The 26,893-nt window shown below is 44.3% G+C and overlaps 1 protein-coding gene across 8 annotated transcripts in view; it reads left to right on the top strand.

The window, feature by feature from the left end:
• gatad2ab (GATA zinc finger domain containing 2Ab) overlaps window positions 1-26,893 on the top strand; it is a 115,931-nt gene that overhangs the window by 79,996 nt on the left and 9,042 nt on the right. For 3 of the 8 annotated variants that reach the window (XM_067968509.1, XM_067968510.1, XM_067968513.1), the window contains 9 exons: window positions 1,550-1,679; window positions 4,459-4,590; window positions 8,266-8,355; window positions 18,667-18,798; window positions 20,450-20,641; window positions 21,014-21,281; window positions 22,624-22,826; window positions 23,612-23,698; window positions 25,851-26,034. In XM_067968509.1, the coding sequence (XP_067824610.1) occupies window positions 1,550-1,679; window positions 4,459-4,590; window positions 8,266-8,355; window positions 18,667-18,798; window positions 20,450-20,641; window positions 21,014-21,281; window positions 22,624-22,826; window positions 23,612-23,698; window positions 25,851-26,034 (1,418 nt within the window). The remainder of the gene's footprint in view (window positions 1-1,549; window positions 1,680-4,458; window positions 4,591-8,265; window positions 8,356-18,666; window positions 18,799-20,449; window positions 20,642-21,013; window positions 21,282-22,623; window positions 22,827-23,611; window positions 23,699-25,850; window positions 26,035-26,893) is intronic. The other 5 variants (XM_067968511.1, XM_067968512.1, XM_067968516.1 and 2 more) reach the window with 5 other exon arrangements.

The following is a 26,893-nucleotide window of genomic DNA, read 5'->3' as shown; positions in this document are numbered from 1 at the left end:
GTTTTTCTTGTGTGTGCATCATGGTGCAATCTTAAATTCAAGCGAAGCTTCACAAACTAAAGCCTGAAAGGAGTGACGGCTGAACTATTGGAAGGCTGCTGTTTGTCTAACCAGGGTCTCTTTTTCTGCCTGTCCGATGGGCTCCATTTTGTTTCAGTACCTGAACCCTACCTCCCTTCACAAAATGACGGCAATGTGTCACAAACCAGTTTCAGCTGGTTGTTGCCATGGCTTCCACTGGGGGACGGTCATGTGACAGAGGAAGGGAAATGCCTAAGTCAGGTGACAACTTTTTCTAGGCCAATTAACATACAGGAAGTTTGCTCCCAGTCACTTAGATGCAAGGATGCTGTCTGTTAGCTGATGGGAGGCGTCATCTCTGCCAGACCCTATTGATTGTCTTAAGCAGTGTCTGTAGGAGTGTGCAGGGAGTAACAAAAAAAAGCACCATGCCACAACATTCAAGGGTTCTGTGAATATGCTGTTGGCCGTAAGATTTTGTGCATGTCACTGGATAATTGATAATACTCATGTGATTTGTAAAAAAAACACCAGGACCAGAATTTAACTTTCAAGGAAAGTTTTTTTTAAAAAAGTCCTCACTACAGTAATTGTCATCTGCAGACTTTGCAATCTGGGGTAATGAGAAATGCGAGATCAGAACTACACAAACCTCCAAGTGGGCTGCAGGTAATGTTTCCCTCTCCCCCGCCCCCATCTCTGCTCACACTAATGATTTCAGTGTTAACTGTTTTGGGATTGATGTACATTTGCGCAGTCAGATTATAAACCACACAAGGGGTAACTGCTGTTTCTGGGAAAGCGTTTGAAATGAGGACGGAAAGTTTGGAGAGTCTGTTAAGAGCTCATATTTTCAAAATGGAAGTGAAATGAAGCAAGGAACAGCAAAAAAAAAAGGTCTGATCACTCTCCGCACCTGTGAACAGGTCTGTGTGGAGAATCTCTTCTTCCCTCACCCCCCCCACCCCCCCACTTCCAAAAATAAATCTGCTTGTTTGAGAGTAGAGATGATGAGGCATATTGAGACGGGTGTGGCTGCAGCAGCAGCTCACCCAGTCCATTGAGACAGAGGTTCGTCCAACCATACATATCATGTAAATCCAATAAGGAATTCAGGAGAAACTTCTTTACGTAGGGAGTGGTGAGAATGTGGAACTCGCTATCACGTGGAGTAGTTGAGGTACCTAGCATAGATGCATTTAAGGGGAAGCGAGATAAGTACATGAGGGAGAAAGGAATAGAAGTATATGCTAATTGGGTGAGATGAAGTAGGGAGGGAGGAGGCTTGTGTGGAGCATAAACACTGGCACAGACCAGTTGGGCCGAATGGCCTGTTTCTGGGCTATAAATTCTGTGTTAGAGAGACAGTGTTTGTAACGGTCAGGGGGAAATTTTCGATACTTTTCTTTTTACATGACCCAGGAATTTGAGCTCTCTGGGTGGAAGCCCACGAGGTTTGAAAATTTTAACCGTTTTGTTTTCAATCCCTCTCTGCTGCCCTGTTGAACCTGCGTGCAATCTCTTTCAGCGAAATGAAGAAGGGTAAACGTGCCCCGTCTCCGGATATCATTGTCCTCTCCGATAACGAACCCTCAAGTCCCAGGATGAACGGGCTCTCAAAAGACCCAGGAAGGACTACAAATACGGACGATATTATGGTGAGCAGAACGTTTCTTATCAAGTTCACTTTTGACCATTCGCTTCAGTTTAATTTTTATTTTTGAAATCTTTAGTGTTTATATATATATATATTCAATATTTACCTTTTAACTGGAATGTAATTCGCAAATGAATTTCAATATAGATAAATGTGAGGTGATACATTTTGGTAGGAAGAATGAAGAGCCCACATATTCTTGGAAAATAGGAATCTTAATGGGGTAAAGGAGCAGGGGGATCTGGGGGTACAGATACACATCACTAAAACACGCAGGTTAATAAAGCCATTCTTTTTTTTAAAAAAAAAGCAAACCAAGCATTGGGATTCATGTTCATTTCTAGAGGGATAGAATTGAAAAGCAGAGAAGTTATGTTAAAGGTATAGAACCTTGGTTAGACCACACTTGGAGTACTGTGCACAGTTCAGGTCTCCATATTCTAAAAAGGACCGGAGAAGGTACAAAAAAGATTTACTAGGATGATACCAGAACTGAGTGGTTATACCTATCAGGAAAGATTGAACAGGCAGGGGCTCTTTTCTCTAGAAAAGAGAAGCTGAGGGGTGACCTGATTGTTATCTTTAAGATTGTGAAAGCGTTTGATAGGGTAGATGTAGAGATGTTGTTTTCACTTGTGGGCGAGACCAGGACTAGGGGCCATAAATTATAAGATAGTCACTAATAAATTAAATAGGGAATTCAGGCGAAACTTCTTTACCCAGAGAGTGGTTAGAATGTGGAACTCGCTCCCACAAGGATCAGTTGAGGCAAATAGCATAGATACATTTAAGGGGAAGCTGGATAAGCACATGAGGGAGCAAGGAATAGAAGGATATGCTAATATGAGATGAAATAGGGAGGGAGGAGGCTCGTGTGGAGCATAATCTCCGGCACAGACCTGTTGGGCTGAATGGCCTGTTTCTGTGCTGTACATTCTATGTAGTTCTTTGTAATGTAACTCCTGGTTTGCATTCTGGGATGCATTCCATGTGTGCATCCTTGTTCAAGCTGGTTCCATTTTCTTTTTTTAAAATGTGGCTGGATTTTTGGCACCAATGTCATTTTTCTCTTTCCTCCTCCCCTCCCACTCGTGGGATTATATGTAATATCCCAGCTCTTCCCTGAATGCAGCTTTGATTCCACAGGCACCTGCCACAGAGCCAGACTTTTCTGAGAAAACATTTTTGGAACTGTGAACACTTTTTTAAACCAGCCATTTCCATTTCATTATTCATGTTTAGAAACGTGCTTTAAATTAGTTTATGAACTGTCATTTTTACCTTTTGCCCTTGCTACTGTCTCTTTCCCCCTCCATTTAGAACACTTTTTCTTTTTTTGACATTCTCTGGTAAAATGTACATTTAATATTAATGAACGACCTTAATTTTGACACATTCTGGGTTTCACAACAACAAAACAAATCTTGGCTCAACTGTTAATGCACCACAAAGAGTGGATGCTGAACGGTAGGATCACGAAGGGTCCATTCGGTTCCTGGCCCACACTGTGCTGATCTGACTCGGGTTGCTACAATTGGCCTCAGTGCCCCTAGTTAGCGACAGTGGGAAGAGCCAGGGGGTTTCTGCTCCTGATTGTTATCCAGTGACCCCCCTGCTGGAAAGTGCATAACGACTGGGAATTGGGCACGGACAGGAACAGGTGCCCGTGATGCCCCAGTGGTCAAATAGCCCCCTGAGGCTTGTCTGGACTTGCACTGAATGCCCTCTTGGAAGAGGTACTGAAGGCTGCCTGGTGCTTGTGTAACCGTATCCCAGCATGAGTTACTGGCTTCGGAAATAAAGTCACTGCGCCATAAGAGAGTGGAGATACAGGGCTGAGCATAATGGTGTTCTCCTATTTCAAGCAGTGCCATTGTGAGTAGCTATTGATCAGGAGGCCAGATACAGCCACCACCTGTGAGAGCAAGTCATCATCCTTGCTTGGGATGTTACACGTTGCAAGGAAATAAAGTGGAGGGGTATAAAAAAAATTATGTTGAGTTTGACTCCCAGTCTGTGCTAAATTAGCTGCTGTCCACCAAGGTGTTGCAGTTGGTGCCAGTGCCCCTGGTTTGACGAGAAGATGGGCCAGGGTTCCTGCTCCTGATCCACTATCCTGTGAACTTACTAGAAATTGTGCATGTGTGGGTAAGATCGGGATCTGTGGTACTGCCTCTTATGGTAGAAGAATTTAGAAGTTTAGAAGAATGAGAGGGGATCTCATTGAAACATACAAAATTCTGACAGGGCTAGACAGACTGGACGCAGCGAGGATGTTTCCACTGGCTGGGGGGTCCAGAACGAGGGGTCACAGTCTCAGGATACGGGGTAGGACATTTAGGGCTGAGATGAGGAGAAATTTCTTCACTCAGAGGGTGGTGAACCTGTGGAATTCTCTACCACAGAAGGCAGTGGAGGCCAAGTCACTGAATATATTTAAGAACGCGCTAGATAGATTTCTAGACACAAAAGGCATCAAGGGGTATGGGGAGAGAGTGGGAATATGGTATTGAGATAGAGGATCAGCCATGATCATATTGAATGGCGAAGCAGGCTCGAAGGGCCGAATGGCCTACTCCTGCTCCTATTTTCTATGTTTCTATGTAGATTAGCTGGTCCACATCGAATGCCTAGGCTTGCACATGAAAAATGGCCACTTGGGCGAAGTACCGGAAACTGACCCACGCCCGTGGATTTGTACCCCAGTGCCCTCAGAAGCGGGGGTCGGGAAATTGGCAAAAGCAGTTTTTTTTTAAGTGACATTGGCCTTTTCCTTTCAGAAGAGCACCCCAGAGGAGCGAGAGAGGATGATCAAGCAGTTAAAGGAAGAGCTACGGCTGGAGGAGGCCAAACTTGTCCTGCTTAAGAAACTCCGACAGAGCCAAATTCAGAAGGAGGCCGCCATCCCGAAGGTATCGACATTGGTGTCCTTGTCTTTCCTGTCCCCCGTTGTTGCCATGTTTTTAATATTTCTCGTCAAAGTAAATGGGATTGTTTGTTTATACAGTACAAACCAAGAAAAAATTAAAACCCAGCCTCTTGGAATGGCTCAAGATCCTTGGTGGTATAGTTCTTCAGGGTAGCTGTACATAGCTTTCTCCAGCCACATAGGATAGTATATTGCATCATTTTATACATTAAAACTTAGTAACTGGTTATTAAAATGAGATGCTTGTGGGTAAATTTTACTTAATGTACATCTGACCAGTGATGAGTCTTTGCTGGATTCAGTTAAAATTCTTAAATGCCAAGAGTCCATAATAGAAATTCCACTAGGAGAGCTGACTTTAAAAGCACTCCCATGTATTTCCTTTATTTTTAGACTAGATTAAAAACACTAGGAGCTGACCTATTTCATTGTCTCGAATTTCAATCTTGGTTTATTGACTGAAAGCTCCTGCACTTGTGTTCTCTGTCTGTCAGTTGCATTTGACGTGAAGTGTAATTGTTAAATGTATGTTAACACTTGACTTTAAAGCTCGCCATGAGTTAGAGGATCTCAGTAGGATCACTGCAATTAGACTCTGCACCCCTGAATGTTTAATGTTCAATCATGACTAGGCATCAGAAAATCAACCAGGGTTCTCCACCCCCCACCCCCCCTGCCTAATTGCTATCCAATGATTTCTGGTGGAAAGTGTGCACATGTGGCAAGTAAGAACAGGATTCTGCTTGACTGTGATGCATCCCATGGTTGAATAGGCTGGCAATTGGTGTCTGCACTAACACTTGGAGCCAAACAAATCTTGAAGCTTGTTGCATATTCATCCCACCAAAAAGCGTTCCAGTTGGAGAGGAAGAAACCTATTACTGATTTCGAGGAGGGCGGAGGGGAGAGAAGATGAAGAAATAGTTACCGTATCTTTTATAACTGCAGCTTGTGTGGTGGGATGAATTCTTGCCTGCCCTGTTTAATAGAAAAAGAGCACTGTGCAGGTCATGGCCTGTTAATGGGTTTGAAGCAATGATATTGTTCCTCCATCTTGCCTCATTGCTGATTATTGATTTTAAAATGCATTTCCAGAATCTTGAGTCTGTCTTTTGTTTCACTTCTGACCTGTTACTGCAGACTCTTACCAACTCGTTAAGAAATACAAGTGTATTTCTGTACTACAGAAAAAAATTCCGGATTATTTTGAGTTTGAAGCAGCTGCAAAGATTTCTATGATGCTTACTTCTAGTATAATCTCTCCGAGCTGAAATTCTGAGGTCGACTGCTCCCATCTGCTCATTACCCTGACTCCAGATTCAGCGACTCATGTTAGAAATTATTAGCCTTTATTTTAACGTGGCTACAAGCTGCCCCCTTGCTGCCAGAGCCAAGTACTGCAGCCACTATGTGCTGATCAGACCAGATCATGATTACTGCGCAGTGGGAACATAGGAACAGGAGTAGGCTATTCAGCCCCTCGAGCCTGTACAGCCATTCAGTTCGATCATGGCTGATCTGTATCGTAACTCCATCTACCCGCCTTGGGTCCATAACCCTTAATACCCTTAACAAATACCTATCACTCAAAAAATCACTTTTAAAAAAAAATAAAAATTCAACCAGTCTTTCCTAGTTGGCTCAGTTGTTACCAGCAGTATTGTGGCTATCCATACAGACCAGAAAGTTCCTGGTTCAGTTTCTGGCTTGGGTTCAGTTAGCTGGAGTGGCATTGATGGGGGTGGGGTGTTACAATTGGCCTCAGCACCCCTAGGTATAGGGAGGAGAGAATTAACGATGCCTCCCACTCCTCATCACTAACCACTGACCTCCTGCTGGGAAATACACGAGGGCAGGATTGGGCTGGGTTATAATACTGCATAGCATGGCAATACTCACTGTCTAGGCTGGCACAAAGAATGGCCGCTTGGCCCCCTATGCTGCATGCGCCTCAACCCCCAATATCTGTACCCCAGCAGGTGTCCGCACCTTCAGGAGAGGAGGAATGGAGAAAGAAGTAGAGAACTAGTGAGGGGGAGAGGATGGTGGGGATTTAAACCTCTGAAATCTTTATAGGCGACTTGAGTTTTGCATGTTATATGGTGGAATGCCAATCGTAAAAGTCCCGGGGGGCATTCTGTTCAAATGGTTAACAGTAGCCCAACTTGGTTCTCTTTCTCTGCCAACTATTGTCTTATGAACCTTGCTTAAGCTGCATATGAAATTTTTGAAGAGATATCTTGTTCTAAAAACCATAACCTGCTTTATCGATCACTGTTTTGTGTCCCTGTTAATGTGAAAGAAGCTGTTAAGCAGTGTTTGTGAGGATTATGCAAACAATGCAATTTAAAAGTTTCATCTTTTTATAACACTTTTTTAAAGTTTATTTTTACCTTGATTAAAATTCCTCTTGCCTAATCCCTTTTGAATTGGAACAGAGTTCTTCTGTTTTCCATTGTCCTAATGTTTAAAATGGTTGTAGATTCGTTGAGTTTTTTTAAAAAGTCCTTTTAAGGAGGGGTTTGGTAAGTTCCTGAGTGAGGAGGGTGTGGCAGCGTATGGGACGGGAGGAGGAGGAAGAGATGAGTTTGCCTCGTGATACCTCATGGGTAATCATGGTCTCCTGAAAAGTGTTAGATTGACTTATGGACTCGGGGAAGAAGTTCCCAGTTACCTTTTTGACCCTGAAATTGGCCACAGGTTTTTAACTGTTTCTTTTGCTTGGCCTGAATTAGCTCCACTAGTGGTTGGGTAGGGTAGTACACTAGGTTGCAGCACCTAGTGGGTTGGGGTGAAGTTGACGGGCCTCATCTTTGCTCACCTTCGTTCTTGTATGTTTATTTGTCACAGTAGAATAGAGGGTATGAGTCAGTCCACTGGTTTGGGGATGGAATCAGAGTTTCTCATTCTTTTGGTCATTTTCTATTTTTTTTAAAAATTGGGGCTAGGGAGGGTTTTCATGGGGCGATATTCATTCTTAGAGTGGGACCTTGGATTCAGTGAGTTGCCATTGCTCGTTTAATGCTCGAACCAAGTGGGTTACCAATTGAGCTGGCGAAGCAGGTATCTCTTGCCAGTTTTGAGTGCCAGTTGAGGTGCTGCTTAGTAGCAAAACCCCTGAAATGGTTTGCGTTGCCCTGCAGTTGCTCCAGCTGTTCCTGTTAGCTATCAGGTGATTAAAGTGATGGAAACACTTGGTTTCTGACTGGAGGAAAGGGAACAATCGGAAAAATCTAAACTCACAAGATCAAAATCTGTGTAGCGTCTGGGTGGACAGTGCTGAAGATTGCTGTCCTTTTTTCCTTTTGGGACCAGAGGTTGAATCAAGTTTAGGCAACAGGGCTCTCTCAACAGTTCTGAGTAGGTATATCCCTTCAGACCAAGTTGACACCACATTGGAAATCTCACTGAGAGGAGCTGTAAGGATGGTGAGAAATAGGGGGGCAAAATCCATATTGGTGTAATAAGGAGTTTGCTGAGATTGGAGATCGGATGCATTGCATTTTTACAACTGACCTGTCCTATCTGTCAATCAGATTGGCCTGGGTGATTACCACAGAATATCTCTTCAAATGGGCAATGTATGTTTGCTTCATGCTCTTGTGTTCCTCAGCTTTCTCATGTGTATTTGTGCTTCTTTTCAACATTCTCTTCCCAGCCTGCTGTCTCGTCAGGCACTGCCATGGCCACCCCACCCCCGCTGGTCCGGGGAACGCTGCATGTTCCCGCTGGCAAACCCAACCTTCAGGTCAGTGTAGCAACTGGGGCCTTGCCAGGCTTTGGGTTGAGCATCAAAGGAGGGAGGGTGGGGTGGGGAGTGTGGTGGGAAAACAGGGGGATTGAGGTGAGTTCTTGGTTGGGTGGGTAGGGACAGGGTAGTGAAAGAGTAAGAGATTGGGCTTCTTTGTCAGGACCTTTTGGTTATAAGATTGATCTCAGCTTTGTCTAAAAACGGAAATTGGCGTTACAATAAAGCGACATTGCAGCAAGAATAATATTGGATATTGTACAGGGCATTGCAAGGCTGTAATTCCCCACGGGGGTTTAATAAACTGGAAGATTGCAGTCATCCGGATCTTGAGACTGAATTACAGCCTTCTAATCCCCTCGGTGTCTGTTTTGTAGAATATAGGAACAGTGTTATCACTAGGATTTCAGTGAAATGCAATGATCCCGGTGAAAATGTTTCCTCTTGAACTGTGGAAAAACATCCAGCTGTACAACTCTAGACTTGGGTTGTGTGTGCAGAGAGCATTTTGAGCTGTTTGACAGTGATGTTCAGGTGGGTACAGGTCAGCAACGGTGTGAGGTGATGAAGGAAGGACATTGCACAAAAGTGAAGCATTTAACTTAAGGGTAACTGTTTTGGGACTGATATCCAAATAAGCTTAGTGACAACACTGGATATATATTCTAGTTGTAGTTTTTGGAATGGAAGTAACTGCCTACTCAGGTTGTTCAAATTTAATTGCTGAAGAAAATGTTACCAGTGGGATAAGGTTTACTTTGATCACTGGGTAGATTGAGCACATCACCTGAGAGCATTGTGTGAATTGGAGGATAACAGCGCTACTTTTTGTATTGCACTATGGTTTGCTGAGATGTGCATTAATGGACTACCTGCCGCAGGAGATCAGAGAAGCGTAGGCTGTACAAGTGCTTTTACCGAATCCCTGCGTTACTGACTGTTTTGGCTGGTATTGGTGGTATCTTACATCACCAGACATCCATCGGTGCAGACTGGTTCAAACGTCAGCTCGTGATATTCAGGGCAACCCCACTGTTGGTTTATAGTTATGGGAGAGACAATTGAGTGGTGCAGTGGGCTAGACCCTTTTGCCTCTAGGACGAAAGTCTCTTTACTGGCTGTAAAGGTCTGTGTAATGAGTTTGTGCAGTCTCAAACAAGCTCATAGGAAGTAAAAACAGAAGATGCTGGAAACACTCAGCAGGTCAGGCAGCATCTAAGAGATACAGAGTTAGCGTTTCAGGTTGATGACCTCTCATCAGAGGAAGTTCACAGGAAGCATGTGTACACTGCACAGAAGTGTTGCTAATTGACAATTTGCAGATGTGGCACATAGTCAGATTAGTGCCGGGGAGAGGGACTCTTTGCAGCTGGTCCTGAGGCATCTCGCTAGGGCAGGGTACATAGAGCTTGATGCTTGATTTCCACTAACATCCCGGCTTGATCACTAAATAGGCCACAAGTAAAGCTCTAAAAACAGGGAGCCTCCTCCTGGAAATGATTTTGAATATGTGAGCAATGAATGCCAAAACAGAGATGCACAAGAATAGAATCTCACTCACTAAGGACAGCATGTGACCATAGTTGAAGTGAAATGATCACCCACTGGGTCTACTAGGATTTTAATAAAGCATTTTGGACCTGCAGAAAGCCCCCAAAATATAATTGGATTGTAGATTTTAATGTTCCTAACATTATGCCTAAAGAGAATATTGAGAGCTTGGTGAAGTACTGGTCACCACGTCTGTCGCTGGTGGTGGCAGTGCGTACGGTCCGAGAAATGAATTAAGAGCCTGAAAACCCGGATAGTGGTGAATTAGCAAATCTCAGCCAGGGTGCTGCAATTGACCTTGGGTGTCCCAGGTTATCTGAGGCAGGGAGAAAGAGAACTTTCCCAATCCTAATTGCTATCCAGCGGCCCCTGCTAATAGTGGGTATGAGTGCGAGCGTAGCAGGGCACTGGTGTCATGCCCTCCACAGTCAAATAGCCTGCCGCCATCACTTTCTAGGCTCACCTGTGAGCCATGTCCATGAGGTGCTGGAGTACTACCAGCATCCAGTGGGCAGCACCCCAGTGAAAGTCAGCACCTTCAGAAAAAGGGGAGAGAAAGCTGGAAGCCCAATATAAATCAAATTTTTTTAAAAAAAACAAACATCTGTGATACCTTGAACAAATGTGTTGCACTGCCACCTTTCATATTGGTGCAGTCAATGACACTTAGCCCATTCATATAATGCTCCGTAAATTGGGGACGCGTTGCTTGATCTTAATGGTCTCTTCATGAAACTAAAAGCTCTACTATATTTTACAGGATTGTTTTGGGAGAGTGACCTCCTTGCATCCCATGTTCACTCCAAGACAGAGAGCTGAATCCTGTAGCAATTCTGTAGCTACACTGTTAATGAAGCACCCAGATCCTAACCCAGGGGACCAGCTCCCGTCACCGAACAGCACAATCACAGATCTGAATTTTGCTTTGTCTGTTTTTCATTATGTAGTGCAGCCAACCTGCAGTGGATGGACGGTGTCCTGAAATGCAGTGTCTGCTTGGGACTGACTAATAGTCTTTCTTGGGTAAAATTCACCACACGTACTTACAAGAGTTGATAAATTATATCTTCCATTAAATTAGCATTCTTTCCTTCTCTCTCTCTTCCTCCTCCCACCTCCCACTTACACCAGAAATATGCTCAATCCTGTCGAGCGCTTTTGAAAATGAGTTCTCACTTCGAATGAATTGTTTATAATTCTTAAAGGAAATCCCTCCCACTGTTTTTCTGGTGCAACCAGTAAATCAGAAAGGGGGACTGAGGCGAATGGTGAACTGATCTTCCGCGCCAGTTTAGAACATATAATCTGGAGTGACAAAAAGTCATTCCAGCCATTAAGGTCATTCTAAGCAAAGTCCATGTATTATTTCCACATCTAATTATTCTATCATGGAGTTACCTCTTGCCCCATCCAACCTGTTGATCCCATTTTTTTAAAGAAAAACGGTGTCAGCCTTGGCTCAGTTGGTAGCACTCTTGCCTCTCAGTCAGAAGGTTGTGGCTTCAAGCTCCAGCCAGAGACGTGAGCACACAAACTAGGCTGAAATTTCAGTGCAGTACTGAGGGAATGCTGCACTGGCAGAGGTGCCGTCTTTCAGATGCGACTTTAAACCGAGGCCCCATCTGCTCCCTCAGGTGGACGCAAAAGATCCCATGGCACTATTTGAAGAAGAGCAGGAACGTTCCCCTGGTGACCTGACTAATATTTATTTCGACCAACATGACTTGTTGGAGGAAGAAAGAGATTATCTGGTCATTTATCTCATTGCTATTTGTGGGACCTTGCTGTGCACAAATTAGCTGCCATGTTTTCCTACACTACAGTAGTGATTAAAGTTCTAAAGTACTCCATTGGCTGTAAAACACTTTGAGACATACTGAGGGCATGAAAGGTGCTATATAAATGCAAGTTCCTTCCTTCTTTACTTTACCTACCTACCTCCCTAAAGAGGGAAAAAATATTGAGCAGTACTGCAACCTCCAATCTCAACAACAACAACTACTTGGCCTTTAACTAGTGAAACGTCCCAAGGCGCTTCACAGGAGCGTAATCAGACAAAAATTGACTGAGCCTAAGGAGGAGATATTCAGACGGGTAACTAAAAGTTTGGTCAAAGAGGTTTTAAGGAACATCTTAAACCTCTCCGCCTCTCCCTCCTCCTTTAAGGAGGGAATTGTTGAGCTTAGAGCCTAGTCAACTGATTGCGTAACTGTCAATAATGGGGCAAAGAGATGGGGGGATACATGAGGGCAGAGTTCTAGAGGGTTGTAGGGCTGGAGGAGGTTGCAGAGATGGGGAGGAGCGAGGCCATGGAGGGATTTGAACACACGGGTGAGAATTTTAAATTTGAGGCGTTGATGGACTGTAAGCCAAAGTAGGCCAGTGAGCACAGGGGTGATGGGTGAACGGGACTTGGTGCACGTTTTGGATGCGCTCAACTTTATGGAATGTGGAAGATGGGAGGCCGGCCAGAAGAGCATTGCAGTCATCAAGTCTCGAGGTAACAAATAAGAACATAAGAACATAAGAAATTGGAGCAGGAGTAGGCCAATCGGCCCCTCGAGCCTGCTCCGCCATTCAATAAGATCATGGCTGATCTGATCCCAACCACAAATCTAAAGAACACAAGAAGTCGGAGCAGGACCCGGCCACATAGCCCCTGGGCCCTCTCCGCCACCCACAGGGCATTGACCGATCCGAACTCAGCTTCATGTCCAATTTCCTGCCCGCTCCCCATAACCCCTAATTCCCTTTACTTCTAGGAAACTGTCTATTTCTGTTTTAAATTTATCTAATGATGTAGCTTCCACAGCTTCCTGGGGCAGCAAATTCCACAGACCGACCACCCTCTGAGTGAAGAAGTTTCTCCTCATCTCAGTTTTGAAAGAGCAGCCCCTTATTCTAAGATTATGCCCCCTAGTTCTAGTTTCACCCATCTTTGGGAACATCCTTACTGCATCCACCCGATCAAGACCCTTCACAATCTTATATGTTTCAATAAGATCGCCTCTCATTCTTCTGAACTCCAATGAGTAGAGTCCCAATCTACTCAACCTCTCCTCATATGTCCGCCTCCTCATATGTCCGCCCCCTCATCCCCGGGATTAACCGAGTGAACCTTCTTTGTACTGCCTCGAGAGCAAGTATGTCTTTTCTTAAGTATGGAGACCAAAACTGTATGCAGTATTCCAGGTGCGGTCTCACCAATACCTTATATAACTGCAGCAATACCTCCTTGTTTTTATATTCTATCCCCCTAGCAATAAAAGCCAACATTCCGTTGGCTTTCTTGATCACCTGCTGCACCTGCATACCAACTTTTTGATTTTCTTGCACTAGGACCCCCAGATCCCTTTGTACTGCAGTACTTTCCAGTCTCTCGCCATTAAGAAAATAACTTGCTCTCCGATTTTTCCTGCCAAAGTGCATAACCTCACATTTTCCAATATTATATTGCATCTGCCAAATCTCCGCCCACTCACCCAGCCTGTCTATATCCCCTTGCAGGTTTTTTATGTCCTCCTCACTCTCTACTTTCCCTCCCATCTTTGTATCATCTGCAAATTTTGATATGTTGCACTCGGTCCCCTCCTCCAAATCGTTAATATAGATTGTAAAGAGTTGGGGACCCAGCACCGACCCCTGTGGAACACCACTGGTTACTGGTTGCCAGTCCGAAAATGAACCATTTATCCCAACTCTCTGCTTCCTGTTCGATAACCAATCCTCCACCCATGCCAGAATATTACCCCCAATCCCGTGATTTTTTATCTTAAGTAATAATCTTTTATGTGGCACCTTGTCGAATGCCTTCTGGAAGTCTAAATACACTACGTCCACTGGTTCCCCTTTATCCACCCTATACGTTATATCCTCGAAGAACTCAAGCAAATTTGTCAGACATGACTTCCCCTTCATAAAGCCATGCTGACTTTGTCCTATTAAATTATGCTTATCTAAATGTTCCGTTACTGTCTCCTTAATAATAGACTCCAAAATTTTACCCACCACAGATGTTAAGCTAACTGGCCTATAATTTCCAGCCTTCTGCCTACTACCCTTTTTAAATAACGGTGTTACATTAGCAGTTTTCCAATCTGCCGGGACCTCTCCTGAGTCCAGGGAATTTTGGAAAACTATCACCAAAGCATCCACAATCCCTACTGCCACTTCCCTCAAGACCCTAGGATGGAAGCCATCAGGTCCAGGGGATTTATCCGCCTTGAGTCCCATTATTTTACTGAGTACCATCTCCTGAGTGATTTTAATCGTATTTAGCTCCTCCCCCCCGAGAGTCCCCTGTTTGTCCAGTGTTGGGATATTCTTAGTGTCCTCCACCGTAAAGACTGAAACAAAATATTTGTTCAGCATTTTTGCCATCTCCATGTTTCCCACCATTAATTTCCCGGTCTCATCCTCTAAGGGACCTATGTTTGCCTTAGCCACCCTTTTTCTTTTTATATAACTATAGAAACTCTTGCTATCTGTTTTTATATTTTTTGCTAATTTCTTTTCATAATCTAACTTCCCTTTCTTAATCAATCCTTTAGTTACTTTTTGCTGTCTTTTGAAGAATTCCCAATCTTCTATCCTCCCACTAAGTTTGGCTACCTTATATGTCCTTGTTTTTAGTCGGATACTATCCTTGATTTCTTTACTTAGCCACGGATGGCTGTCATTTCTTTTACACCCTTTTTTCTTCAGTGGAATATATTTATTTTGAAAGTTGTAAAATAACTCCCTAAATGAACACCACTGCTCATGTACCGTCTTACCCTTTAATCTATTTTCCCAGTCCACTTTAATCAATTCCGCTCTCATACCATCATAGTCTCCTTTATTCAAGCTCAGTACGCTTGTTTGAGAATCAACCTTCTCACCCTCTAATTGGATATGGAATTCATGGATGGATGAGGGTTTCAGCAGCAGATAAGTTGAGGTAGTGGCAGAGACGGGCAGTATTACGGAGCTGGAAGGTGGCGGTCTTTGTGATGGAGAGTATGTTGGGTCGGAAGTTCGGCTCAGGATTGCGAACAGTCTGGTTCAGCCTGAGCCAGGGGCCAGGGGCCAGGGGCCAGGGAGGGAGGCTAGAATCGGTGGTGAGGGATCTGATTTTGTGGCAGGGACCGAAGACAGTGGGTTTGGTTTTCCCAGTGTTTAATTGGAGGAAGTTGCGGTTCATCCAACACTTTTTGAATAGTGCCATGGGATCTCTTGCACCTAGGTGATAAGGCAGATGAGGCCTCAGTTTAGCATCTCGTCTGTAAGATGGCACTTCCAGCATTGCAGCACTTATGCAGTACTGCACTGAAGTGTCAGAATCAAATACGTCCTGGAGTGAGGTTTGAACCCATGTCCTTCTGACTCGGGCAAGAGTCATATCAAGCGAGCATTTGAATGACAGCAAAAGTCGCTGCTGTTCAAAATATTTGTGTAAAGTGTGTTCGGAAAGAATTAACTTGCATTTAGATAGCGCATTATCACAAGATGTCCCAAAGCACTACGCAGCCAATCAATTACTTTTAGAAGGGCAGTCATTGTTATTAGGAAAACGGAGCAGCAGTTTGTGCACAGGAGGACTCGTCAGAAAGAAAATGAAAGAAAGAGAATTTATAATGGGGAACAGGGAAATGGCAGAGCAATTAAACAAATACTTTGGTCTGTCTTCACGGAAGAGGACACAAATAATTTCCCAGAAATGCTAGGGAACCAAGGGTCTAGTGAGAAGGAGGAATTAAAGGAAGTTAATATTAGTAAAAAAATAGTGCTGGAGAAATTAATGGGACTGAAAGCTGATAAATCCCCAGGGCCTGATAATCTGCATCCCAGAGTACTAAAAGAGGTAGCCACAGAAACAGTGGATGCATTAGTTGTCATCTTCCAAAATTCTATAGATTATGGAACAGTTCCTGCAGATTGGAGGGTGGCAAATGTAACCCCACTATTTAAAAAAGGAGGGAGAGAGAAAACAGGGAACTACAGACTGGTTAGCCTAACATCAGTAGTAGGGAAAATGCTAGAGTCAATTAGAAAGGATGTGATAACAGAACACTTAGAAAATATCAACGGGATTGGACAAAGTCAACATAGATTTATGAAAGGAAAATCATGTTTGACAAACCTACTGGAGTTTTTTGAGGATGTAACTGTTAGAATAGATCAGGGAGAACCAGTGGATGTGGTTTATTTGAATTTTCAGAAAACCTTTGATAAAGTCCCACATAAGAGGTTAGTGTGCAAAATTAAAGCACATGGGATTGGTGGTAATATACTGGCATGGATTGGAAATTGGTTAACAGACAGGAAACAGAGAATAGGAATAAATGGGTCTTTTTCAGGGTGGCAGGCGGTGACTAGTGGGGTACCACAAGGATCAGTGCTTGGGCCCCAGCTATTCACAATATATATCAATGATTTGGATGAAGGAACAAAATGTAATATTTCCAAGTTTGCTGACAACACAAAACTAGGTGGGATCGTGAGTTGTGAGGAGGATGCAAAGAGGCTTCAAGGCAATTTAGACAAGTTGAGTGAGTGGGCAAATACATGGCAGATGCAGTATAATGTGGATAAATGTGAAGTTATCCACTTCGGAAGGAAAAACAGAAAGGCAGAGTATTATTTAAATGGTGATAGATTGGGGAATGTTAATGTACCAAGGGACCTGGGTGTCCCTGTACACCAGTCACTGAAAGCAAACATGCAGGTGCAGCAAGCAGTTAGGAAGGCGAATGGTATGTTGGCCTTCATTGTAAGAGGATTTGAGTATAGGAGCAAGGATGTCTTACTGCAGTTATACAGGGCCTTGGTGAGACCGCACCTGGAGTATTGTGTGCAGTTTTGGTCTCCTTACCTAAGAAAGGATATACTTGCCATAGAGGGAGTGCAGCGAAGGTTCACCAAACTGACTCCTGGGATGGCAGGACTGTCGTATGAGGAAAGATTGGGTCGACCCGGCCTGTATTCATTAGAGTTTGGAAGAATGAGAGGGGATCTCATTGAAACATATAAAATTCTGACAGGGCTAGACAGACCGGACGCAGCGAGGATGTTTCCACTGGCTGGGGGGTCCAGAACGAGGGGTCACAGTCTCAGGATACGGGGTAGGACATTTAGGACTGAGATGAGGAGAAATTTCTTCACTCAGAGGGTTATGAACCTGTGGAATTCTCTACCACAGAAGGCTGTGGAGGCCAAGTCACTGAATATATTTAAGAAGGAGCTAGATAGATTTCTAGACACAAAAGGCATCAAGGGGTATGGGGAGAGAGCGGGAATATGGTATTGAGATAGAGGATCAGCCATGATCATATTGAATGGCGGAGCAGGCTCGAAGGGCTGAATGGCCTACTCCTGTTCCTATTTTCTATGTTTCTATTTATACAGCATCTTTCACGACCTCAGGGTGTCCCAAGGCGCTTTGCACTTGATACTTTAGAAGTGAAGTCACTGTTGTAATATGTCAGCACTCCGATAATGTCCAAACAATACCTCTCCCTGTGCCCAGTTTAGCCTGGCACATCAAGGGTTAATAGAAACTGGATTTACACAGTGTCCTTAATGTATTAAATATCCCACGGCACTTAATAGAGGAGAAATGAAAAGTAGTAGGAGATGTGACTGAAAGCACGGTCAGATAGAGGTTTTGATGAGGCTTTTAAAGGCGGAGAGAGAAAGAGAGGTGGAAAACTGTAGAAAGGAATTCAAAAGTAGAGCTCAGGCAACTGATGGCTGTGCCACCAATGGTGAGGGGGAGGGAAGGATACACTGAAAGCCAGAGTTGGAAGACTGTAGGGTAGGGTTTTTTTAATTAGGATATGGGTGATGTTGGCATGGCTGCATTTATTGCCCATCCCTATTTGCCCTGAGAACATAGTGGTAATGGGCCACCTTCTTAAAATGATTTTTTTTTTACAATCGAGTGGTTTGCTAGGCCACTTCAGGGGGCATTTACAGTCAACTGCATAGTGTGGGACTGAAGTCACCTAGCCCAGACAGGTTAGGGGTGACAGGTTCCCTGAAGGACATTAGTGAGCTGGTTGGGTTTTTCAGACAATCGGCTGTTGTCATGTTTATCTTTCTCGTTGGCAGTCCACAAATTACCAGATTTATTGAATTCAGTTTCACAACTTATTGTGGCGGTAGCATTTGAGCTCATTGCCTCTGGGTTGCTAGCTCCGTATTATAATCACTGCACAACTGAGCTGTACTATGGTTGCAGAGGCATAGTGGGGTATGGTTGTGCAGGGATTTTTAAATGAGATTGGGGATTTTGAATTTTATTGGTTTTATAATGGGGAGCCAGTGGAGGTCACAAGAGTGGGATGGAAACAGTCAGGTCCTGGAGATTTGTCTATCTTGAGTCCCATTATTTTCTTCATTGTGCACTGGTGTTTTGTCCTTTTGCACAATGAAAATAAGTACCAAATACTCACTTAACAAGTCTTCAGTTTATTTATTGTCCGTTATAGCCTCGCCTGCGACAGTCTTTAATGGCCCACCATTAGGTTGGGACTTGATTGGGCTTGAATTTGATGAACCCGCTGGTTGAATAGCTTGCTGGCGTTCGCTGCCACGCCTGATACATGAATAATGGCCACATGGGGCAAGGTGCAGAGATTGAATGGTGCCCATAGGAGTTCAATTCCAGTAGGCTTTGGCAAGGGGAGAAAATTGGCAGAGAAATTTGATGAAAGAGAGAAGACTGTCAGTTGGTTGTTTTAATGAAAGTATTCCTAAACATATACACCTGTCTTGTAGGTAACCACTGCCCGCACGATGGGTACAGTAATCCCACCACCGCTGGTTCGCGGTGGGCAACAGGGGACCTCAAAACTTGGATCCCAGCAAAACCCACAGATAGTGATGCCACCATTAGTGAGAGGAGCACAGGTAAGCAATTGGCCAGGAGAATCACCGAGCATTTCTTTGGTTATTGGAACAGTGAAGTAGCCACTAAAAATTACAAGGCTTCCCTTTATTTTGCAAGGGGTCCAATGAACTCGTGAGGGAAGGGACTTCAGTGATCATGGCATTTCAGTTGTATTAATTCAGCTCTCTCAGACTATTGGATCCTCAACTCCTCCAAACCTGTTCCCCAAATGTGGTCACAAGAAAAATAATTCAAAACAGAAACGATTTACTTAGCAGTTTGTGCCATCTCGACAAAATATTTTTAGGTGCTTCGCATACGGTGAATTACTTTGAAATGCAGCAGCTGTTCTTTAGGGAAATATGCCCATCTATTTTGCATACAGCAAGTTGATGGACACTGAATTAAACTGCACTTTTTTGATGGCTTACAATGATGTGACCTTGTTTGAGGACGACTTTACTTCGATCCTGAGTGGCTCACTGGGTTAATCTAAAACTGGCAGAGTGTTATAAAAACCCCAACTGACTCATTAATGTCTTTCAGAGAATATGTAGTTGACTCAGTGCCCTTGGGACAACTAGGGGATGGGCATTAGATGCTGCCTTGCCGGTGTTACATCCCGTAAAGAAATATTTTTAAAATATCATATCAATTTCAACTCGGAGGGAGACCATGCCTTGTGTTAGTGCTCCCTCAATGGGGTTCTAATCTCATTTCCCCGTGCCTACAGTGAAGTTAAACCTAACATCTGTGCTGTTTAAACTGCCCTGTACTGTACTATAGCTCTTCAAAGCAAACCTTATTGAAATGCCAAAACCACGTTGTCCTTCATAGGACCGACTGTCAGCATGATTCAAACTCGCTGAAAATGGTGTAAATCACTCCCCCTCCCCTCCCGTTGCTGCTTTGTGGGTGGCCACAAATTCCATTTTATCGCCTTTGTGATTTTTTAAAATCCAAATTTGTGTGGTTTTTGGGCGGCAAATCTCACTACAATCCTAGTGCGCAAATCACTTAAAATAACCCAGGTTGAATAATAATATGACGGAGGTTGCGATGTTGGGATGATCTCTTAAGCTCGTGGTTTGTGACGTGATCTCACGCACCCGCAGTGCTGCTGTGTTCTCACCCTGTGTTATTTTATCACCGTCACTGTGCAGATCGCGCAGTTACAGCATGACAAGTTTGCACACTCAGTGTCCCATTTTATATATATGGGAGTTTATAAATATGGACAGATGTGCTCGCACACAAGATTTTAAATATTTTTTTATATCCATGAGTGGAATGGGTGGCAGAAAAATAAGTTTTCTTCTCTTCTCTCTTTCCCTCCTCTCCCATAAATTAAACTCACTCTTGTCCCCTCCCTCAAGTTTTTTTACTTGTTCTGCACATTTTGCTTACACCCTATTTGTGGAATCTGCTTTATACAGTGTACATTGTACATATTGGGATTTTCCCAACTTGCTTTCAAGCTTCCTTGTATTCCCTTAATACAACTTGCTACTCCAGTTTGGAGAAGATTTGTTATATCTGTATGACTGCACTGTGTAGTGTGACATGCCTTGCAGGAATCCTGAATAACCTCCTCTTCTTTTCTGCCTTGCTTTCATTTCCCCCTCTCCCCCCGTCACACCATTCCATCCATCACTTGTCCCATTCTGTTAGCCAATGTCTGTTTCTCCTCAGCAAATCCATAACATCAGGCCACATGCCAGCACCGCCCCTCCACCACTGCTGCTGGCCCCGCGGGCATCGGTGCCCAGCGCTGTGCAGATCCAGGGCCAGAGGATTGTTCAGCAGGGACTGATCCGTGTGGCCAATGTCCCCAACACCAGCCTGCTCGTCAACATTCCACAGGTAAGCTGCTGATGGAGGATGTCGGAACTTTGTACATGAAGGGCTAAAACCCACCGTTGAGTGTCAAAGAAGCAATGGGTAGAAAATGTGTGGGGTTGTCGGGCCAGGACTTAGCTTCAATAACCTTCTCACAGTCGAATAGCGGGCCGTCGCTTGCAGGGCTGAGCTCGCACATGAAAAATGGTCACTCGGGCATGGTAGCGGAGGGTTAATGGTGCTTTTGGAACTGGACCCCGGTAAGAATCAGTCGCTCCAGGAGAGGAAAAGATCATTTTGCGGTTGCTGGTGGGAAGTGGGAAAGAGCTCTGTTCTATTTCAATTTTACCGCATGCTGCTTCAGTCGGGTAACTTGATCTCTCTCTCGTTTTACAGGCTTCGAGTACGATGAAAGCCTCGACGGTGAATTCAAATGCCGGCAACACTACAGTGTCATCTGTCATGAATTCCAACGACTCGCCAGCCAGTCGACAGGCCGCAGCAAAGCTTGCTCTCCGCAAGCAGCTGGAGAAGACGTTGCTGGAAATTCCACCGCCCAAACCGCCAGCCCCCGAGCTGAATTTCCTACCGAGCGCTGCCAATAATGAGTTTATTTACCTGGTGGGACTTGAGGAGGTGGTGCATAACCTTCTAGAAACCCAAGGTAGCGTTGTAGTTCTTTTGCACAATATTTTGCCGATCATAGAAATTTATATCTCCAAAAGGAGGCCTTTCGGCCCATCGCGCCTGTGCCGGCTCTTTGAAAGAGCTATCCAATTAGTCCCACTCCCCCTGCTCTTTCCCCATAGCCCTGCAAGTTTTTCCTTTTCAAGTATATATCCAATTACCGTTTGAAAGTTACTATTAAATCTGCCCTTTCAGACAGTGCATTCTAGATCATTACAACTCGCTGTGTGATGAAATATCTCTTCGTCTCCCCTGTGTTTTTTTTCTCTCTTAAATCTGTATTTTCTGTTAGACCAGCTAGGATCAGGTCCTGGTTTGCACTGAGTTAGCTGATCTCAGTTGGATGTACAGTTGACTTGAACGAAGGAGGCTGGTGAAAAATGAACCAGGGTTCCAGCTCCTGATCGTAATTATTGTTGTCCAGTATAAGTGTGTAGAGATTGTATAAGGACGTGATTAGGCTCAGCTGTGAATCCCCAGACTCCTGGAATGTAAATCTGAGGGTTACTCCTCTTGATTTTTGAGTTTTGCTACGAGACGTAGGTTTTTGAGACCAACTACATCTCCACTATCAGGCCAACTGAGATCAGCTAACTCCAGATGGGCCAGGGATGACACCTGATACCTTCCTGGTCTGTACAGCTCAGTTCCATTTTGGGCAGTTTACTTCCTAGCTGAGCCATCAACAACAACTTGCATTTATATCGTGCCTTTAACATGGTAAAACATCCCAAGGCGCTTCACAGGAGCTTAATCAAATTTGACACTTAGGGAGATATTAGGACATGTGACCAAAAGTTTGGTTAAAGTGGTAGGTTTTAAGGAGCATCTTAAAGAAGGAGAGAGAGGTTTAGGGAGGGAATTCCAGAGCTTAGGGTCTAGCCAGCCGAAGGCACGACTGCCAATGGTGGAGCGATGAAAATCGAGGTTGTGCAAGAGGCCAGAATTGGAGGAGTGCCCAGATCTTGTAAGGTTGGAGGGGGTTACAGAGATCGGGAGGGGTGAGGCCACAGAAGGATTTGCAAATCCTGGAGACAGGCCAGCGAGCACTGGGGGTGATGGGTGAACGGGACTTGGTGTGAGTTAGGATACGGGGCAGCAGAGCCTTGACTGCCTGAGGTGCAGGTTTGAATGGGAGGGTGGGACAGTTCTGACCGAACCAAATTCCCACGAAGTTTCATGCCTGATGCTGTAAATGAGGTTTTCCTGTAAATCTGATGTTCAGCAAAGGGATGAAAGCTGTCTGGGATTGGGGGTTGGTGGAATGGCAGTGGGTTCAGTTTGTGTTCTGAATGCATTGCGTCTACCTGCTTTCACAGGCAAAGGTTCAGCACAGGGATCGACCCAAGAGCCACACGTCTGTTCTCAATGTAAAACTGATTTCACCTGTCGCTGGAGGCAAGGGAAGACTGGGACTATCATGTGCGAGCAGTGCGTGACGTCCAACCAGAAGAAGGCATTGAAAGCTGAACATACCAATCGTCTGAAAGCAGCGTTTGTGAAGGCCCTTCAGCAAGAACAGGTGAGCGAGCGGGAAGAAGTTATGTTTTACAAACTTATAAGGGTTATGTATCTGTGGGCAGTCACAGATCCTGTCAGCAGTTTCCTATACCAGTGTTGTCAGGAGACTTAGTTCATGTATCACTGCCGATACAAAAAGGGAAAATTGCTTTAATCCAGTTTAATGTGCACTATGCTGCATGTGTGTTGCTCTTAATTCATCCCATCAAATTGCTCCCATCACCCGACCTGTACCCACCAGTACTGTACCCCAATGTTATACAGCGACAGACCGTACCCACCAGTACAGTACCAGTGTTGTCCAGTGACAGACCGTACCCACCAGTACAGTACCAGTGTTGTACAGTGACAGACCTGCACCCATCAGTACTGCACCCCATTGTTATATAGTGACAGACCTAAGCCCATCAATACTGCGCGTGTGTGTGTGTAATACAATTTATTTTAATTTTCCTCAGTGTAAGCTTTGTCATGTACTACCTGTTACTGAGTGAGTGACTTCCTCCTACTTTGGAGGAAAACATTTTTATTGATTAATTTGATGCAGGGGGGAGAATTCAACTCACTAATAGATTGTGAGCATCCCATTCGGAGCAGTTATCTCTCTTTGAGACTGGAGAGGGAGTGTCTTCAGCATCTAATGATCCTGCAGCAATACAAGCAGCTTGGGGGAGAGAGGACTTTGGGTCCAAGCCTCCACAGCAGATTTTTACCTTTATCCCCCTGTGCACAGGTATGACGGAGATGCTGATGTGTAGAAAATACAGAGTTTGTTTTGTTTTGCAGGAGATTGAACAGCGGATACTGCAACAGACAGCTTCTACTGTACAGAGTAAGCAGGACTCTGCAGTACAGCACCACACGTTGAAACAGGTATGGAAAGCAAGTAGCTCAGCAAATTAACATTTAAAACAGCGCACACTGAATCAAAGTGCTATCTCTGTGATTAGTTATGACTGTTCCAACTTGTAACTCTGGCTTCTCCCAGCAGTCTGTTCATGCTTACGGCAGACAAGGCATTTTCCATGGGCAGGTCCATACCCACTGTGGACTGAAACTTGAGCACATCATTGGTTAGGTGAATGGGTTAGCATGTTGCAGGATTAACAAATACCCTTCTCTTGAGATGCACATCGAAAAGATGTACAGGATGCCCAACAGACTCTCCTAATTGCTCTGCGAGGTGGAAAAATGCCATACGGACAGGCCATATATTTCAGGTTGCACTAGAAATCAAGTTTATTGCGAGATGTAAATTTATACAGAAGCAAAATCAGATTAGGAGCGATATGATACTTAACTTTCACCGGTACATTGAACAGTTTTCTGAGTGAAAATAACTAAATGTTTCAGAATTCTTGGGAGTCCTTCCTCTGAGTTCCTTAATTCAGATTTGGATGACCATAGTGTGCTGAAGATAAGGCGACAGGCTGCACTAAATATGTCTGATTTAATCGGAGATGCAAGAAGTTGCTTATGAGCAGATCTTTTGCAATAGCCAGCTGTCTTTTGGAAACAAAAACTAAACTCTCAACAGGCATACAATCGATATTAGTTATTTCTATCACCTGGGTGAGTAAGAAATGTAAATTCATTCCCCTCACGGTGTAGGGAATTACTTCTTGCATCTGGCACGCTAATACTACTCCTCGTGCCCCCATCCTGCCCCACGCTCTGAGAGACTTAATAATCAGTGAGCCGTCACGTGCCATGTCACTCAGACTAGAGAGTATCTTAATATATAGTGCCTCCAGACAGAGTTGTGTATTTGCTGTAGCTTTGGCACAGGACAACCAGTCTCCCATCATAATTGAAACAAGTGACTTTACTTTCAGTAAACACTTTTGAGTATTGGACCATTTGATGTCGCAACACACAACATAGATTGAAACAGGCTAGTAGGGGACCATCTGTTTTAATTCATTGCAATAACTAGATTGAAGATATGATTTATCCATACATTGCTTTTGAGGGAAATCAATGGTCTGTCGCGGTCACCTGGCTAGATGGACCCTCATCAAATGCAAGAACCACAACAAAGCAATCAGTGACCATATTTGAATCATCTTTAACTTCTTCCTACTCACTCCGCATGCCCCAGCCTTTCCACTGTCACGCCCCTGCCTCCTGTGCCCTCAAGGCCTTTGCATTTGATCTGTCTGCTCAGCTGCTCAGGCCTGGGTCTGCCTCTGCTGCACTCCTAGTGAGCAACAACGAGGGAGATCGACTAGTCTTTGAGAAGGAAGTTACATCTGCAGACACTTGAAAACTCCACCTTCAAGTAATTATCACTAAATTTAAAGAAAAAAAAACCTTGTCAACATTTTATAAATTGATTTTGCAATTAATGGGACTGTTTTCCTACACAAGAAACTCGATCGTCTCACAGCTGATTTGAAATAAACCCTACTGACGTGTTTTCATATCTTAAAAACGCAATATACCTGAACACTGTAAATGACTTGTTCACTGAAAACTGATGCTGATTAAAATCATCGTGACCAAAATCTGGACAGAAGTTCAGTTGTATAATTATTGGTTGGTCATACCGTGCAGGTGGGTTAGACACTAACCTTTCCCTTTCTGGGGCTTGAGTTCAAGTCCAGCCCAGGCTTGATGGCCTCCCCTGTCAGTCGACTGTGAGGTACCGATGCCAAATTAGTCTGGACAGTGTCAACTCAGTGGAGTGTGGAGCCTAGAGCCCATAACTGCCCCAGAGAAAGCACTAATTGGCATTTCATCCAAAAAAGCCACTGGGAGGCCGGTGTTGGAAGTGAATAATTGGTGCAGTGTGCTCTCCTAAGGTTAGGATCAAGGCAAAGCTTCACTTTGCATCCAAACCTTGTTCTACTTGACCTGCGAGTCCTTTATGTTAACCCTCGGTGCCCGGAATGTGAAAATGTCCCGTTCCTCAGCCCCAAAACCTGTTGCCTTTTAATACAGAATCTGAGTTGTGTAAATGGGCAACAATTGAATCGCGAGCTTTTCTTTTTGTAACAAACTCTGGCGAATTTAATTTACCCAGAGCTCTAGCCAGCTGTCTCGAGGGCCTCAGTCGATTACAGCCACTGCCCGAGGAGTGCTGCACACGTTTAGCCAGTCGTCTCAGCTGCAGAACGTGGCTCTCGTCAGCAGGCAAGGTAAGCATGCTGAGAGGCCCGGAAGCAAAGGCAACACCACCACCTGGAGGAAGCAGATCCCCCACACAGGTAGATCGACACGATGCTCCATCCTTTTTTTTTTCTCTCTCTCTCTCTCTCTCTCTCTCTCTCTCTACTTGTCCTTCCTGGGGATCCAACAAACGTCTTCTGCTTTGTGTGAAACAGAATACACAGCAAACAGTGAGAGATTTAAGGTTATCCCTGCTTATTAGGTGTTGGAGTACACCAACAACTTGCATTTATATATCGCCTTTAACGTAGTAAACTGCTTCACAGGAGCGCCGCCAAGCCAAAGAAGGAGACATTAGGACAGGTGACCAAAAGCTTGGTCAAAGAGAGAGGTTTTAAGGAGCGACTTAAAGGAGGAGAGAGAGGTGGAGAGGTTTAAGTAGTGAATTCCAGAGCCTAGGGCCTTGATGGCTGAAGACATGGCTGCCAATGGTGGAGCGAAGGAAGTGGGGATGCACAAGCGGCCAGAGTTGAAGGAATGCAGAGTTCTGATGGTGGGGTTGCAGGGCTGGAGGAGGTTACAGAGATGGGGAGGGGAGGGGAGAGGCCTTGGAAGGTATTTGAACATGAGATCAAATGTGGTAAATATTGACATAAAATGGAAAACTGGAACTTGGAAATCAAAATGATGGAAATGCAGAGCTGTCGGGCATCGAGTTAACTGTTCAGACAGTTAACTCTGTCAAAACCGAGGACACAGAATCAGCGGCACTCCTGAAATGAGGGTCTATGTAACCTGATTATAACCACTCACCATGTCTCATTAGTTTATATTGTGTATTCTGTTTGATATCGTCCTTCTACTTTTCTCTCTTCCTCCCCTGTATCTTCCTCTTGCTGGTAGTGTAGTCTTTATGACTTTCTATATGATCAAAAAATATACTTTTGGTTCCTTAAC

Source organism: Heptranchias perlo, chromosome 29 (assembly GCF_035084215.1).
Source record: "Heptranchias perlo isolate sHepPer1 chromosome 29, sHepPer1.hap1, whole genome shotgun sequence".
Classification (NCBI taxonomy): domain Eukaryota; kingdom Metazoa; phylum Chordata; class Chondrichthyes; order Hexanchiformes; family Hexanchidae; genus Heptranchias; species Heptranchias perlo.
The sequence above is the reverse complement of the archived record's forward strand: the minus strand, read 5'-3'. Positions and strand labels throughout refer to the sequence as shown.